Source organism: Patiria miniata, unplaced genomic scaffold (assembly GCF_015706575.1).
Source record: "Patiria miniata isolate m_02_andy unplaced genomic scaffold, ASM1570657v1 HiC_scaffold_6, whole genome shotgun sequence".
Taxonomy (NCBI): domain Eukaryota; kingdom Metazoa; phylum Echinodermata; class Asteroidea; order Valvatida; family Asterinidae; genus Patiria; species Patiria miniata.
In genome coordinates, this window is record NW_024037073.1 from 1,824,554 (window position 1) to 1,842,162 (window position 17,609).

Here is a 17,609-nt window from a genome sequence, read left to right on the forward strand (position 1 = left end):
TTATTTCAAGCTAACGACCTTTTACCAGGAACTGCCCCTACTTTAAACGTGCGCTTAAGCGGCATGTTAAATCATAATGTCATTTTGCCGGGAATAAACTTGGCTTTACGTACCCCCTTCAGTGGGACGTTAGCGCACTTGGAACATATTTTGTATTACACCCTAACGTCCTTTTGCCAGGGAAAAAAATGAAAATCTTTTTCCGTCTTTTTCATACTGTTAATTGACGTAACCGCTTGAGACAAAATATATATCAAATGAAAGATATTTCCACGATCCACGATTTGTTCAGGTTTCAAGGAGACAATGTTGACGTTTATAGAGTAACTGTAAACAGCAGTAATGACATCTGAAATTTAAATCTTTTTTGCTTAATCAAACAAAAATCATTTTAGTGTAAATTGAATGATTTGTCTATTCCCAGGAGGAGGAGAACCCTATTTTCTTCCACGGTGTTGCCTATGTCAACATGGCTCCATTGCTCTATCCTGGAGGTGAGTTCATTACATGTGTTTAGTGGAAAAATATTTCATGGTTCATGCTCAACAGAAACTACCGCTTAGCAAATGTTTGTGCTTAGCAAAAAAATGGCAGAGTACCAGTCAACAGCAAGATACATGATGTGCGATTTTGGCTGGTGACCTATTTCTGCTTAGCAAATCTCTCCTGTTCTAAGCTAAATTCTGTGCAGCTCCATGAGATTAGCATCCCGTTATTTACAGGGTTGTAAAAAAGACCAAAGACTAAGACAATCACGCTGATATAAGGGAACCCATAAAATTGGGAATGGTCTGAAACCTGAAATGAAAACTTGGTGAGAATTGAACCCAAGTCACAAGAGTTTGAAGACTAGGAACGCACCATTGTATAAACCTTATTTCGCATCGTCCAAACTTGTTGATCAGTGACTGGTACTTGTAGGCCTTTTCAAACAATTGCCTCTCCTACCCGTGTTGATATCAACATTGTGATTGATTTGTGAGGACTTATGATGGACTTGTGATGGACTTGTGATTGACTTGTGATTGACTTGTGATGGACCTGTGATGGACTTGTGATGGACTTGTTATGGACTTGTGATTGACTTGTAATAACTTGTGATAAGATTTTTAATGCCTTGTGATGGACTTTTGATGACTTGATTTCAACTTTGCTCTCAATTCACAACAGAAGTAAACAATAAGCCAATTCTCGTTCTATAATTTATTTTCTCCACTCTTTACTGGTCTCCATTCTTGATTATAGATGTACAGTTTGTGATATTTTCAAGTTAATACCTGAAATATGTAGTTTGTTTTTCAATCGCTAGTTTTCTAGCAATAAATAAATTATTCACTTTTGAATGAATGAATGACAAAGCAAATGAAATAAAAATTGGCACAGATGTAGTTATGGGATAATAACGTTACACATTTTGATTCATATACGGCCCAACAATCCTTAAGGATATTGCAGGGTGGACTGGTTCCCGCCTCTATCAGAATGGTTACTATAGGGAAAAGGAACCTGTTTAATTGCAGGGCGGCTTTGTTATACATAAGCAACCGAAAGTAATAATTCTTTTTTCGGAGGCAGGCATTTGCAACATTTCCTCGGATCAGCTGATTTCCTCATTTTTTCATTTCACACTTCGCATTTCGCAGAAATTTCCTCTTTTTTTGGGCTGTTATTTCTCCGTTGCATGCCTGCTGTGGGTGTCAAGAGCCAAAAACAGCTAAAAAGTATTTTTTACACTAAATTTTTTGAAGTGAACACTTTCTATCTCATTTGAATATTTCAAGCAATTTTCAATACTATCTGACCATATACCATTCTCTATGATATGCTTGTCACTGTAGCGTTCTTTTCTCAACTGAACCCCTAGATCTTGTTTGCACACCACACTAGATTAACCTCTTCTTTTTTTTATTATAAAAACATGTATCACACTAATTAAAGATATAGTCCATCATTTGTAATTTGTGCATTTTGTTCGTTTGAAGCAACAAAAGTGTTCAAAATCTAATGAAGGATACTGAACAACTAACCTGATGAAGTTTCAGCTCAGCTTCAGCTGTATATTCTGAGAAAGACAGCATTCTAGGATCTCAATTTCAAATCAAAAGTTGCTGAATCATGTTTTGAATCGTTTTGAATTGCAGCTATACACGATGTCGCGTTCTGATCTGACGAATTATAGCAACCGCGCACGCCTGTGCGTTGTGCCAATGCTTGTGCGCGCTGCGCCGAATAACAAAACGAACTACTGATTTAAATTTTCCTACGGCGTTGGAAAGGCCTTCTTTCGTTGATTACTTCAAAATGACAGCTTGCCAGAAAGAATAATTTCACAGGGAGTTTAGTCCCCTTACTATCTTTCAACCAAGTATGTTTTTCAACAATAATACGGCAGTTACTTTTTCGGATGGCTGCAAATGATGGACTATAGCTTTAAGAGAACACGAATGCTATGTAAATTTAATGAATTTGAAACATCTACAAGGTATAGGATCATTTGCTTTTTGTGTTTTTTTGTTACTTGAAGCAACAAGTTTGCTCAAAATCTTAAGAAGGGTGCATAGTGACTGACCTATTGAAGTTTCAGCTCAGTTGAATACTATACATGCATATTGAGAAAACAAACGAAAAAATGTATTCACAATTGATCTTGTACATGTTGTAACTGGATTCCATTGCTAACGTACATAAAAAAAGTGTGCCCACAGGCACCCTTTTTAGAAAACACCTCCAGAATTAGTTGTTTTTTTTTCTCCAAACGATGCCATTTTAAGCGGAATAATTTCACAGGGTAGTTTTGATACCAGTACTACATGTATCTTCACTCTGAGCAAGATTTCTGTCATTATTAATTGTTAGGTACTTTTACGGGAAATTGCAAATGATCCTACGTGCCTTTAGACAACAATCACAGATGTTCACCAAAACAAGATTTCATTAAAGTGCTTTTGACAGACGCACCACAGCATTAACACAGGTTATTGTTCAAAGCTTTCCTTGGAATGAAAATAAGCCTATGCTGTTCGGTACAGGAGAAAACAACAGTAAAGTAAAGATAATCTCGCATTGAAACTTCCTTTCAAATGAAAATCACACAAAATTTAAAAAGTGCCCAAATACAGTTACCAGAGATATGAACTCCCTGCACAAACAATAGATGGTGCTTTATGCCCACATTCAGTAGCCACAGTGGGCGGTACACATCAAGGCCATACTTGTTTGCAGAATTTTGCACAAAATACATGTATTTTAACTAATTTTAGTCTGGATTTGCACATATGCAAGATGGTTGAGCATCCAGATGTGTCGGTCATACGTTCAAATGTCTCTCCCAGTGGTCTCCCCCAACTCTCCCTTTTGCAACCATTGACGGGGTACTTGGGCAAAGAGTCCCTAGCAGAACATACTTCACATTGGTGTTAAATGTTAAATTGTAAGAATCACAGAATTTCAGTAATTATGGTTAAACTTGTATGTGCAAGGCTATTTAGGTCTTGTTTCTGGAAAAGGGTAGCCTCAGCACCTTTAAATGTTGCATTCAATTTCTACATTTGAACTAATGCAGTGCGCCAATCGTAGTTTACAAGCTAAAAGCAAATTCACATCAGTAAGATTTGAGGCTTTGCATGGTGGAGATACTAAATAATGAAAGGTTTGCGGAAACACCATGTGCGAATAATTTCTCAACTAAGAGAATAGATCTGAAAAGAACCAGAGGTATAAACTCGATGTTCCGTTCAGTATGCTCTGACCGTCTTCAGGAGAATTCACATCAATTATACAATTTCAATGACAATTTTTCAATTGGTCATATTTCCATTTCATTGAGTTAATTTACACTTGTGGATTCCAATCAAATCAACAAAAAGTCTATATTATTGTTCATTATCAAACACTGTAACTATCTTCACACATCTTAATTGTGACAATAAAAAATGTAATATTGAACAATTGCCTAAAACATTGATTAAAGTTGCTCTTCCCATGCTATTATTGAGTTTCACCCCCCCCCCCAAAACAGATTTTGTTTCTAAATTACAATTTTTCAAGCAATAAAAAGAGTAATTCACTTTGAATGAGATATGAAACAAAAACTCACCTACGTTTAATTATGGAATATGTACTTTACAAATTTGTGGTCCGACGTTAATTCAGGCCTATCTTTTCGTGTGTTATGGTCACAAAAGAAACCCAAAATAAAAGCTTTTTTTTTTTGAAAGTTGAAAACTTCCAAAGTGAAGGAAAAAAGTTGCCTTTTCAGTTTAAATATAACATACAAATTGAAAATTTGCTAGGGAAAAAAGTTTGAACATGTTAAAGAGCATGAGTAGAGCAACTTTAAAGATATTATTAAATACCTTCTATAGCTATAAATATAATGTCACATCAAGTACATCTTACAAAATTAAACTTTTAATATTACGAATCACGGCAATTCAATATCCTTTTACTGCATACAAAATTCACATGTACATGTTCAAGTTTAGACTTCTCAAGCGCACCAAATCAGATTTAAATGTCACACAACAATTGTACACAGTACACAGCATGCACATCAAGTTTAGACTTCTCAAGCGTGCCAAATCAGATTTAAATGTCACACAACAATGGTACACAGTACACAGCATGCACATCAAGTTTAGACTTCTCAAACGCGCTAAATCAGATTTAAATGTCACACAACAATGGTACACAGTACACAGCATGCACATCAAGTTTAGACTTCTCAAACGCGCTAAATCAGATTTAAATGTCACACAACAATTGTACACAGTACACAGCATGCACATCAAGTTTAGACTTCTCAAGCGTGCCAAATCAGATTTAAATGTCACACAACAATTGTACACAGTACACAGCATGCACATCAAGTTTAGACTTCTCAAACGCGCTAAATCAGATTTAAATGTCACACAACAATTGTACACAGTACACAGCATGCACATCAAGTTTAGACTTCTCAAACGCGCTAAATCAGATTTAAATGTCACACAACAATTGTACACAGTACACAGCATGCACATCAAGTTTAGACTTCTCAAACGCGCTAAATCAGATTTAAATGTCACACAACAATTGTACACAGTACACAGCATGCACATCAAGTTTAGACTTCTCAAACGCGCTAAATCAGATTTAAATGTCACACAACAATTGTACACAGTACACAGCATGCACATCAAGTTTAGACTTCTCAAGCGCGCTAAATCAGATTTAAATGTTACACAACAAATTGTACACAGTACACAGCATGCACATCAAGTTTAGACTTCTCAAGCGCGCTAAATCAGATTTAAATGTCACACAACAATTGTACACAGTACACAGCATGCACATCAAGTTTAGACTTCTCAAACGCGCTAAATCAGATTTAAATGTCACACAACAATTGTACACAGTACACAGCATGCACATCAAGTTTAGACTTCTCAAACGTGCTAAATCAGATTTAAATGTCACACAACAATTGTACACAGTACACAGCATGCACATCAAGTTTAGACTTCTCAAGCGCGCTAAATCAGATTTAAATGTTACACAACAATTGTACACAGTACACAGCATGCACATCATGTTTTGACTTCTCAAGCGCGCTAAATCAGATTTAAATGTCACACAACAATTGTACACAGTACACAGCATGCACATCAAGTTTAGACTTCTTAAGTGCGCTAAATCAGATTTAAATGTCACACAACAACATCAAGTATATGAACTCAATGCATGAACAGCAGATGGTTCTGCATCACCACTCTGAAGTTTTCTCAAATAGTGTGATATGTATTGAGCTGAAATTTCAACAAGTAAACGTTTTCATAACCATTGTTGTTCCTAGAGTTGGATAAAAATATGTAATATTATGTGCACACCACTGTTGTGTGCTTGTTAATTAATTACAAACACTTGTTTGACTCTTCTAGATGAATGTTTGCAGCTTAAAAAGTATTCAAAAAGGTCAATAGAATTGAATGCAATTTGGAGTACACACTTGGCACATTTTTGCATCAGGTCGGGGATATTTATGCATACATTTTTGATTTAGGCATCCCTTTTTTATTCTTTGGTTCTCATTTGTGAGCAACCCTATTTCGGGCTCCCGACCTGAGAAATTTAAAAAAAAGTTATTACCGCCGACCATGTCTGGAACCCCCACTATTAAACAATATAATTAATTAATGACAAAAGAATGATTTTGTTTTTTAGGGCATCCCTTTTTTATTCTTTGTTCTCATTTGTGAGCAACCCTATTTTGGGCTCCCGACCCGAGAAAATACACAAACATTATATTTATTACCACTGACCCTGTGTGGAACTTCCACGAACCAAAAAAGTAATTAATGGAGAAAAAATTGAATATCAAATTCAGGCGATCAGGCTCTGCGTTATTTGAAAGCTATGGAAAATAATTTGAAGCATGGGGTATAGCAACCAATGGAATCCCAGACGATGCGAGGGTGTTGCCCATCAACTGTTAAGTCATGGCTGATTGGCTGCCACTACAGCCAAAACATTAGTGGGCTGCTTCGTGCAGATATAATATATTAAGTCAACTTCATCTTGCCAAATATGGTTTTATTATTTTATTCAGTGATATCAACTCATGATAATCTCATTGCAATAAAACAAACCAATATTGCATAGTCTAATTCTACCTCCATGGTTTAATTTAGCCATCTATACGGGTGTAACTGTAATGTCGTTTTCTTCAGATTTTTATTTTGTTGCCGACCGACCAACCTACTTCCGAGGCAAAAAAAACAAGAACCATAGAAGTAAAAAGGAGCGCCCTCATAAAATAAACAAGAATGCAAAACACCGCCTTCCTTCCGGTTCACATTCTGCCTTCCCTGTCATGTTTCCTAATATCCAAGTCCATGACTCATTTGAGAAAAATAGTCTGACTAGTTTTAAATTAAAATGTTCATGCTGCACTTTTTCAAGGGTTATTCTCATGAGTTTTATTTGTAATCCTACATAGCCAAACGAATCTTCATACTGCATCCTTTCAAGAAAGAAAATGAACCCGGAGTAAAGGATTCATCATCCTCCAATGGTTGATGATCCCACGATAATTTAAAATACATACCATTCAGGGTTACAGTAGAACAGAGGCTGTACCACCAACCCCCTTTCAGTTTCAGCTCTTCGTCGCATTCAGAAGAAGAGCCAACATTGTCCATGTCCTTTGTTGAAAATGGCAGGTGATTATGGACATCCAGCGAGTCTACGGCAGTACTCATACCGTTGTATGAACCAATACTCAGACGGTACTCCTGTCCAGAGATTTGAAAAACTCCGTACTCAGCCCAACCTGTGCTGCCATCCCTGGCCTCCAAATCGATTCGCAGATCCCAGGCTTTAGGGAAATCACTCAAGGCACGCAAGATGTCATTACCAAGCCAGAACTCACCAGCCAAGTCCCCAAAGCCCACGCGGTAGTCAGCCCAGCCGCGGTCGAATTCGACACTGCCATCTTGACGCCTTTGAAAGACCAGCCAGCCCTCACCATCGGTCTCCATGTCGCAGTACACCCTCAGACCATCCGCAAATCTTGCGGGGAATATAGTGTAGATACCGCTTGCATTGTATCCAGCCTCCAGTAAACTCTGGCAATCGCTGTAAGCTGCAACGGAGAACTCGGGTGTGTCTCCAGTACCATCGAAGTACATGCTCGCGTAGTCTGCAACGAAGTTATTTGGGACATCGATTCGTGTGACATTGTTCAGATCACACCTGCAATTGTTCTTGAAGTAATTGACTGATTTGCAAGCTTGCCAAGAGTGGCACAGGCTCACACAGCCGACGAGAGTACCAACTGTACCCGACCAAAATGCAGCCTGTTCCAGCATTCGGTTCTCGGCAGCATTGAATTCCTGTGACAGTGTACGACCGCAATAGTTGCCTAGATACACGGGCACGATGGAAAATAGGATATAAAACAAAAGACTGGTTACAAAAACTTGTCCCCCGGAGAGACAGAAAACCTGTGTCCCCTTCATTTTGTTGCTCCACGACAACTGCAAAGATGAAGCTTGAGTCGCACACAGAAATGCTGTGTTTGCAAAACTTGTTTCTATGGCAACAAGAAAACATATTTAGAGCCCCCGTTATATTTTGAACAGCCGTTTCCCAATAAAGCAGTTACAATACCAAAGTCTCCATGACGATTCCTGTTCTTCTGGCTCTATTCAATACTCCTTGACTTTCTGAGAGCGTTACCACATCAACCAAATAACGAGCCAGCCCCACCTAGATCGATGTTTTTTTGTGACCCGTTTTTCGCCAAACAACTATCAAATTTCTTTGCAAGCCTGCACAGGGGCTCCTGTCATGGCATCATATCTTCAATCCTTGACTCTTAATGACCAATAGGGCAATTATATTCTCCATTTACCAGAACCAGACAAACTTCATATTGCGCTCCTAGCGGTGAAGGTCTCATTCAGTGGTTTCCGATTGTTAGTGGTGTAGCACACAGTGCGCAATAAAGGTCTTCAGAAAATCAATTCTTATGGCTTTGTTCAGATCGTACACGTGATTCTATTTCTAGCCTACTTTTAGTAGTCCACGGATTTGAATGTAGGTTATAAATAAGTGGCTCACACTGGAGATATGTACGGCTGCCTATCATCATCCGACCAGTTATTGGCTTTTGTCAGTGTTGGATTTTCATCAGCAGCACTGGTTTTGACCTTGGCTCCCATTTGCATGCTCAGATACATTCATAATGAAAATGAAGAAAATTGAAATTGAAATGCAGCTTGAAACTTTGCCTATGGTGAAGGCAGAATGACTTTTGAAATTAGTCTCAAAAAATCTCAGGTCATTTACAAAAATCTCACAGATTTCGGTGATCTACATGTAATAATAATAATAATGTGTGTTGCTTATATAGCACTTTCAACCAAAGATAAGTCTCAAAGCGCTCACAGTTATTACCCCTGTTCATCAGGCCATGAGAGCACTTTTGTGCCGCCGAGATCAGTGCAATCTGGTCTCTAACCTCATAGCTACACATTTGTTACTCTGGGTGGAGAGAGGCAAATGTGACTCTAAAGTTCATAATATTTTGAATAATTTTTATGAATGACATTAATGCATAAACCTCATTTGTATTTCGTTGACTCCAGTGAACAAGATACGAGGAGCATTCAGGGTGCATGCTTACAATGAAGCGGAAATTGTGGAGAAGGTATGTCTCTTTACTGAAATGGTTTTACTCAGTCATTGTGGTATTGAGTTAAGGAAATCAGACATAGGCTGTGCCCGATACGGGCTTCCAGAGGTACGGCTACATCTGCTGCCAGCATTTGCCCACACATTTGCAACCGGCAAAGACCTAGACCCAGCTCTAGACACAAGAATTGGACACGGCCTTAGACTCAAGTGCAGACAAGATTACAAAACAAAACAGGGCCAACTTTCACTCTTAATTATGTTGTGTTCAAATTATTAATAATAATAATTATACCTGACAATGGCCGACAGTCACATGCCTATTTAATAGCTGGCCAAAGCTAAGTAGTTTCAAGAGTCTAGTCAATAAAATTCTCCAAAATTGCCATATTGCAAAGATGTGCTGAATATCTCAAAAGCCAATTTTGAGTTTGTAATATTTTGCATGATAAATGAAATCCAAGTGGTTTAAATTTGAAGCCCAAGACTGGTTGAGATGGAGTGGCGTGGATTTGTGGTCTGTGGGTAATTTTGCAGGTTGTGGGTTCGAGTCCAGCCTGGGGCTATGGTGCGTGTGCCCTTGGGCAAGGCACTTTGTCACTCATTGCTTCTCCCCACCCAGGAGTAAATGGGTACCCGGTGAGGGCAGTGATGGTTATTGTGATTGATTTCATCTGCTCTGCGTGGAAATGGCAGCATCGAGCTATATACTCCCCAGGGAGCTGAGATGGTCTTTGGAATGTTTCATTGGCCCAGTGAGCAGGGGTAATAATGACTCTTGTATATTGCATTTGGGCATTGTGTGAAATGCGCTTTATTAGCACGGTCTACTATCATAATTATTATTGGTAATCTTTTCAAGAAAGATGGACCATTTAATCTTCCATGGAGCAATGAAAAGTAAAATATAAAAACAACAGTTGACAATTGCTAAAATTTGTTTTTGGAATTTGAATAACATTTCTAGACCAAGAGGAAGGGTGGCCTGGCGGATGAAGCTGCCAGGATGGCGACCTCTATGTATCGGAACGCATCCCCATCAATCAAAGGCGGCAAAGCAGGCAAGGATGAGAAAGGAGGAGGAAAAGAGAAAGACAAAGAGAAAGATGCAGCTAAGAAGGTGAGTGAAATTGATGTTAAGTCTTGACATCGATGGAAAATGTTGGAAAACAAAATTCTTTCTGGTAATAAAATAAAAGGAGTGTGAAGCATGAAGAAACTAAGAGAAAACATGATGAAGAACTGCTCAGTTTTAGAGTTTGGTAAACTTCATCTCACTAATGTGAAAACATCCTAATATCTCTCAACTGTTAGACACCAGAGAGCCCTCCCTTGAAACAAAGAGTCAAGACTTAACTGCCTCCTAAAGAATCTAGTTTTTCCATCTGCAGTTGAATACAAATCGTCCTCAGGATTGACCAAATAACACCTCAAACTAGACAGGCATGCAACTTTTCCTCGGATCTGTTGATTTCCTCATTTTTTACTTCTCATGAATGCCATTACAAACTGAAAAACACAGTACAAAGTCTTGTGTGGTTTGGAGTTTCCTTGTTTTTTTTCTAAATTCCCAGTTGCATGCCTGACTAGAGCATTTGTTTTACGTCAAAGTTAACATCAAAGTGTAAAAAAAATATTTTATAAAGCGTTTTGGCAAGCGATATTTTAGCCCCCAGATTGAACAGTTCTTGGTAACTGATAAGTTACCCGGTTAAATAAATAATTAAAGTTGCTGTACTCGTACTCTTCATCATATTCAATTGTTTGTCCTTACAAAATTATCAATTTGTTTGGTTTTTTGGGGATACGGAAAAAGCTCCTTTTTCTATGTTGGATGTTGTAAGCCCTCTGAAAATTTGCTTTTATTGTGGGTTGCTTTTGCACCCATAATGCACAAAAAGATACACCTGAATATTGTCGGACCGCAGGTAATTTGACATAAAAAAATGAATATACCATGACAAATCATTTGCAGATTGTTTTTGTTCAGTGTCTTATTCAGAAGTGAGTAATTTTTGCAATGCTACAAAAATGACAATTTCAAAGCAATACCTTTTTTTCGGGCTGAAACTCGGAAATATCATGGGAGAGCATTATTAAATTAGTGCGGCTTCAATATTTTCGTTTACACAGCCATCTCAAATGCTGAAGCCAGGCCAGCAGGCCCCTGACGCCATGTCTGAGGTGGAAGCCCCACCTCAACAGAACCTTGAAGGCATGCAGTACGATGAGGCTCGGACCTACGTCATTCTGGAGTTCACTCTGCAGAGATCCATGGTGCCAAAGAGGCTGCCTGAGGAGCTGGCCAAGCGGTGAGTCTCATCCGTTCTAAATTTGTTAGTGGGGTTCCAGAGTCCCGCTGAATGAAATTGTGACATAGGTCGAAGTACTGGCTGACCATCTGGTTTCCCCGCGATCGGCCACCATTGCAGTAGGCAAGCGTTTGGTTAACAACCGTACTGTGCGTTGAAGACAGTAGGGTTTATTTTCACATAAAATAACTGCGAATTTCTTTATCAAATGGCATAGGTCACTCACCGCTTGTGATATGTAGGGTTGTCATAATCGTGCGTACCCGGCACTGGGTGTTGCCTCTGCATTTTTCTCTCAGATTTTTGCCATCCCTCACAGCTTTGAAGGCTTTCCTACTACCTACTGAGCGGATTGCTATAGGGCAATTCCACAGTTACTCATGTTACATTTTTGATGTACTTTTGAGTTTCCTTGGGCTGGAATTACCTTACTGAAAAGGTTTAATAACTGTTATCCCCATGGTAGATAGAGTAGACCTAGACCTACGTAAGCACCAAAGATGACATCCAGAAAAGTGTGTTATGTATGATAAACAAGACGCACAAAATCGGTTACTCACTTTACGAAAATGTAACGTGAGTAACCGTGGAATTGCCCTATACGATCTTTGCCCAACACTGACTTTCTGTGGTTCTCTGATGTACATATGCATGTAGGCCGGGTAGTGAGACTCTGGAGTTGTTCCGAACAACTGAAACAATCGATCTTTTGATGAAGTCTCTTCAGTTTCAAACATTGAACTTTCCATGTGTATAATTCCAGTCTTTAGAATAATTTGGGTTGGCACAAGTCTGAATTAGGCATTATAGGTTTTGCTACACTACTATATTGTATCGTGGGACGATGTTCTCGGAAAAGTTGGTTGCTCAAAATTGAACAGCATTGCTAGCAAATGCTAGCAAAGGGGTCATTAACATTTTTTGCATTGCTCAGTTTTTAAATCCTAACTTCCCATTAAAATCTGATTATCGGAACTGATTATCTGAAATTACCTCAATGGTTTATAAAATATTCAGATTCATCAAGGAACGGGCACTTATGTAAAATTTTAAAAAATTCCTCCAAAGAGATATCAGACTTTTTTATTGTTAGTGTGTTGCACGTTTATTGGAACTTCAAAGGCAAAATTTAGTTACGCTTGTCTTCAGGATATAATTATTATAAACATTCTGAAATTGAAATAAAATAGTATTTTTGTCTAGTTACTCTGACCTCTTGCAAATTCATGGCTTATATTTTCCATTAACCAATCAGAGTGGCTGAGTACATTCCACCGAGGCCTCTATTCCCACGGAGAACCAACGGTGCGCAGCGGGCAGTGGAAGACTTCCACAACCAGGTGGCTAACATTGGCAGCATGGTCCTTGAAGAATTCAGGTATGGTGAACTTGAATGTTGAAAACATAGTTTTGGACTCTAATATCTAAATGAAATTGCCATTTCTTCAGTCCTGTAGACCTGAAATTGAAATGATTTCATGTTTTGTTACATATGTGCTTGCAAATGGTAGCCAGGTTAGGATGAAGGGATGTCGACCTCGCCTAATTTAGCTCTCATAAGGTAGCGCCCCTGTAAACAAAGTGTTATTTGAAGTTAAAGGGTCCATGAAATACATTTTCCTCAGGAACATATCTTGTGCAACTTTCTACTCCTCTTAAAAAGTATAGAACTATTGTACATCCCTTTTTGGTTCATTTTATTGAAAAGTGCACTTCTTTAAACATTTAAAATGTTCATTTTTTTCCGGACAATTGAGGGCACTGTGTCATTTCAGGAAGACACTGTTCAGTTTAGAGTTTGTTTGTTCAAATTGTGAATCCTAAAATTTGCTCATTGAAAATATCTATGAGAAAAGTTTACTCATTGGCTTACTGCCATTTACTGACACAACGAATCACCACTGAAAAGAAAATTTCTGACAGCAATTTATCCCAAATTCTGACAACTGTTGGTGCTGAAATAACTCTAACAGCGATTTTTCTGCCTGGAATGACATCACACTTTTGCTCATGAATATGAAAATTCGCGTTAGCATAATAGCCAAAAGGGTACCAAAATACCCTTGAAAATGGCAAAACGAAAATTGAAAATGAGGTTAAATGGGACACAAAAGTGCATTTGTGAAAGATTGCATTAACAAATTTACATTGTATGGCCCTTTTATTGAAAACAATTCTACTAATATTTTTTTAAATATTTTTTTGCTTAAAAAAATTGAAGCCAGAACTGTATTTTTCGCTGAATCTTTGATTTTATCGTTTGTGTTCTCAGGAGTTTGTTTGCTGGCCAGCTTGACAACGGTGAGCTCCCATCCTCCAGCGATGATCAAGAAGATAGGCGGAGGAAACTCACGTATGAGTTGAATTCATCGGGAAAGTACTTTGCATTCAAGGAACAGCTGAAGGTACTTGTATACAAATGTCAAATGCTTTTTTATTGGTGTGGTAAAACTAGCCTCCCGAGGTGATCCATGGACCCTTCTGTTTCCTGAGGCAAAGTTGAGTAAAAAAACCAAAAAACCTGCTCAGTGGTTTTATTTCAATTTGAACTTGCATGCGTATATGTATGGCAAAAGTTTATAAACATAAGGGAACCACAGCTAATGTGACTGGCCTCCTTTTACCATATTTTGTTTCAGCTATATAAATACAAAGAATATTGTAATTACTCTCGTAACGTGATTGCCCATGTAACTCTGGTGACGGAATACCAAACATGACACGTCCGTTAGGAAGTTGGAAAGATTGTTCCAGAAGTCAGCAGGAGATCCATCTAATTCTGAGTTTGCAAACGAGCGTGAAAGTACCCACGTGATAATTTGACGGAAAGTTGGATTTCGTTGTCCGTTTTGTGAAACTTTTCCACGGAAACATTCGCTGTCATGATATGGATCACACAGGAGATAACAAAGCTATGAAACAGTCATAACCAGGTGGGGATACAAGGCTTGGATTTTCTGATCTGGCAAGGGATAACACACGTAACATTTTGACGGACACAGTTACGTGGGTAATGGCACGCCTGACAGTCGGCGTGTATTTACAAGTGAGCTCACAGTGGTTGCAACTTATATTATTTATATGGGGGGAAACTCAACACTTCATACAACTTCAGTGTAGTTTATTACTGAGACTGAAACAGAGAGAACAAGCAATAGTTTCCTGCCCATCAGGAAATGTCACAATATTTAGCACCATTTTAGGGGCGCATTCTTCAGAGTTAAGTGAATAATAAACAAACACATCAACCAATGATTTTTCATGTTATTTCTGATATATCTTTAATACATACTTGACAATATCACATACAACTTTTTACTCTTTGATTGATGGTTCTTAATAAAATAGTCATGTAATATTTGTGTCCGTCAAAATTACCCATCACTGAAGAAAGACCCCTTTATGCATCTTATGCTGTGATGCAAATGATGTGCAAGGTGAATTTTAATAATGTAAATCATGTCCCATTCGTTTTTACAAACTTGACGCTTGTTCTTGACCAACAAAACTACAGTTTCCAAAATATATCACAAATACAAGAGTCGATCATACCTACTAGAAATTGTGTAAGCTGAGAAGTTATATTTTGTGTTTTATTTTCAGCATTCTGTGGTGAAGATTGTCCGTGAGAAATACCTCAAAACCAGTGCCTTTGACAACAAAGAAGAGCTTCAGGTAAAAATAAAAGTCACTTAATTACGTTTTAGCCCATGAATATTGTCATTGTGTTAAACAGTGGTGTGCGAAATAGATTTTTAGAAAAGAAAAATATTGCTTTTACAAGTAATTGCAAATGCAAATATTGCACATACATCATACTCTCATTTTGTAGAAGAATGAGTTTTCACTTTTTTCACTGTTTCATAAAAAAAGCTCTATTAAAATGGAGAGCTAGCTTAGTGATGGATGAATAATCATGTTTTGGGTTTTTTTTAATTAATAAAAAATACCGTCTATTAGGCAAAAAAAAAAAATAAGTCGGTCTCTGGTCAGCGCGCGCGTCGATCTTTTTTTTTTCCCAAAATGTTCCGCGGTAGCTCCAACAGCGCCCTCTATTTCCGCACCTCCTCAATCTTTTTTACCAAAGAGCACCAAGGAATGGGAAATTGCACCAAGGCAAATGAGGACAGCAAAAAAGCAAAATAGTACCCACCTTGTCTGTACAATCCAAGCTTGAAGAAAAAAAAAAAAAAAAAAAAAAGCCGCGTGGCCGCGTCAATTCCGGAACTTTGGTCTGACCAGAGACCGAATATTTTTTTTTTTTGGCCTTACAGACTGGCGTACCAGGGACATGCTAAACTAAATTATTCTAAAATCAGAAATAAAATTTGACAACTGAAAAAGTGGAATGACTCTATGCAAAAGATCAACTGTAATCGTTCGAAACAACTCAAGAGTCAACTCAATTGAAATATAGTATACAAATATTGAGGGGCTCAGCGTGGAATGGGAGGAATATTATCGCAAGGTAAAATCTGGACTTTTCCATTTCACGAGGTGAAGTCCAGATTGTACCAAGCGAAAATTTTCCTCCCATTTCACAATTTAAAGCCACTCAATATTTGTTTTATATAACTGACATATAGATCCTTGTCATTTGATATAATAACAATACAAAATTGGTGGAAAATGTATTTCTCGCTTCCAAATCACCCCTTCACGAAAATGTTTGAACCCAACGCTTTAGCGCTGGCTCTTTGGAACAATATGCGCTACGCGCAATGTTGAACGCGCACTCCAACATACATTTGCACACAAATACCACATCATGGAACGAGAATGATCCTAACTGTTCAATAGTATTTCCCATTCCCCATGGGCGGATGGGCTTTTTGAGCCCTTTCATGAATGGGGGCAATAACGAATGTCATGTGATGTGAGTTCCACCAATCGAATGACAAGGATCTGTATGTCGGTTATATAATACAGAAAGTATACCTGTCTGAAATAAAACTCCATTGGGTTTGACAATAGTTACTATGAATACTTCTAGTTTGACGTAACTCTGGAACGCCACTCTTAAATGGGTTATTTGTTACTTTTGCCTCCATCATCAGGCCTTCCTGAGCGAGCTGTACGTCTTCCTGGTAGACCAGATGCATTGTGGGCTAGGTAAGGTCCTGTCCCTCGAGGACGAGACGCCGGTCCCCGCCCCGCTGACTGATTGCTCCCAGCTCAAGCATTTCGCCCGAGAGGCCGAGGTCAACGAGAACTTTGAGCTCGCTGCCAAGTATTACCAGGAGGTGGGTCATGTTCTGTTAGGTGCTGTCTTTGTTGGTCAAAGAAGGTCTAATATTTCTCCCTGTCAGAGTTGTTTTGTTATTCATCAAATGACAAGACTAGGTAATCCTAGGAAATCTGGTCCCAGGTCAGTTTAAGTCGCAACCATAGAGCTATATTAAATTACCCGTACTAGAGCGCTAACTCCTCATTCTTGCGCGCGGAGAAGCTTTGAAGCCGCTCTGGGCGCAGACATTTTGAATTTATACAAAGTTTTGAGTTTTCCATAGGTTTGTGCACAAACATGGATGCGCCCATCAGGTATTACTTTGTACATTGAGTTAGCGCTCTAGTAATTTAATATAGCTCTATGGTCACAACTGACAATCACTCAGTGATATCAGTACAAAAAGGACGCTAGACTGTGAGAAGTGTGCAAAATTCTATTCAACTGATACAGATTTGCTATTTACTGAAAGTCTTCTCATGACTCTGGTCTCCACAATGGGTCGGATTTAGCCCATTCATTGGCATTTACAGGGTAATCCTATATGATAGCACTGCCCGGCTCTCTTCAGCAGGCTTCAACCAGTCTAATTCACAAGTGACAGTCAGTCAACAAGTCAGTCACTCAGGGATATAGGTAGAAAGAGAACACTAGCAGCAAGTTCGATCAAGGACCAATGATTAAATAGCAGTTGGTTTGTGACGTACCTAGCGCATGCGCACTGAAGTTGAAGTGCGAACGACTCTAGTCGAAGTATTGTCATGTCAACGAACGTGAGAACATGGTGGTCGCACATCCGGTAACACATTTTTCAACACTTAATGTGTCTGTTTATTACACAAATAATAGTGATGTGGTTTAGGATACTTTACATAATCACCAGTATTATTGTACAA

The 17,609-nt window shown here is 38.5% G+C and overlaps 1 protein-coding gene across 4 annotated transcripts in view; it reads left to right on the plus strand.

Annotated features, from left to right (window-relative positions):
• LOC119742397 (cilia- and flagella-associated protein 70-like) overlaps positions 1-17,609 on the plus strand; it is a 45,285-nt gene that overhangs the window by 10,010 nt on the left and 17,666 nt on the right. For all 4 annotated transcript variants that reach the window (XM_038218294.1, XM_038218295.1, XM_038218296.1 and 1 more), the window contains exons 10-17: positions 425-494; positions 9,129-9,190; positions 10,142-10,294; positions 11,308-11,486; positions 12,742-12,864; positions 13,759-13,891; positions 15,090-15,161; positions 16,544-16,729. In XM_038218294.1, coding sequence (XP_038074222.1) covers positions 425-494; positions 9,129-9,190; positions 10,142-10,294; positions 11,308-11,486; positions 12,742-12,864; positions 13,759-13,891; positions 15,090-15,161; positions 16,544-16,729 — 978 coding nt within the window. The remainder of the gene's footprint in view (positions 1-424; positions 495-9,128; positions 9,191-10,141; positions 10,295-11,307; positions 11,487-12,741; positions 12,865-13,758; positions 13,892-15,089; positions 15,162-16,543; positions 16,730-17,609) is intronic.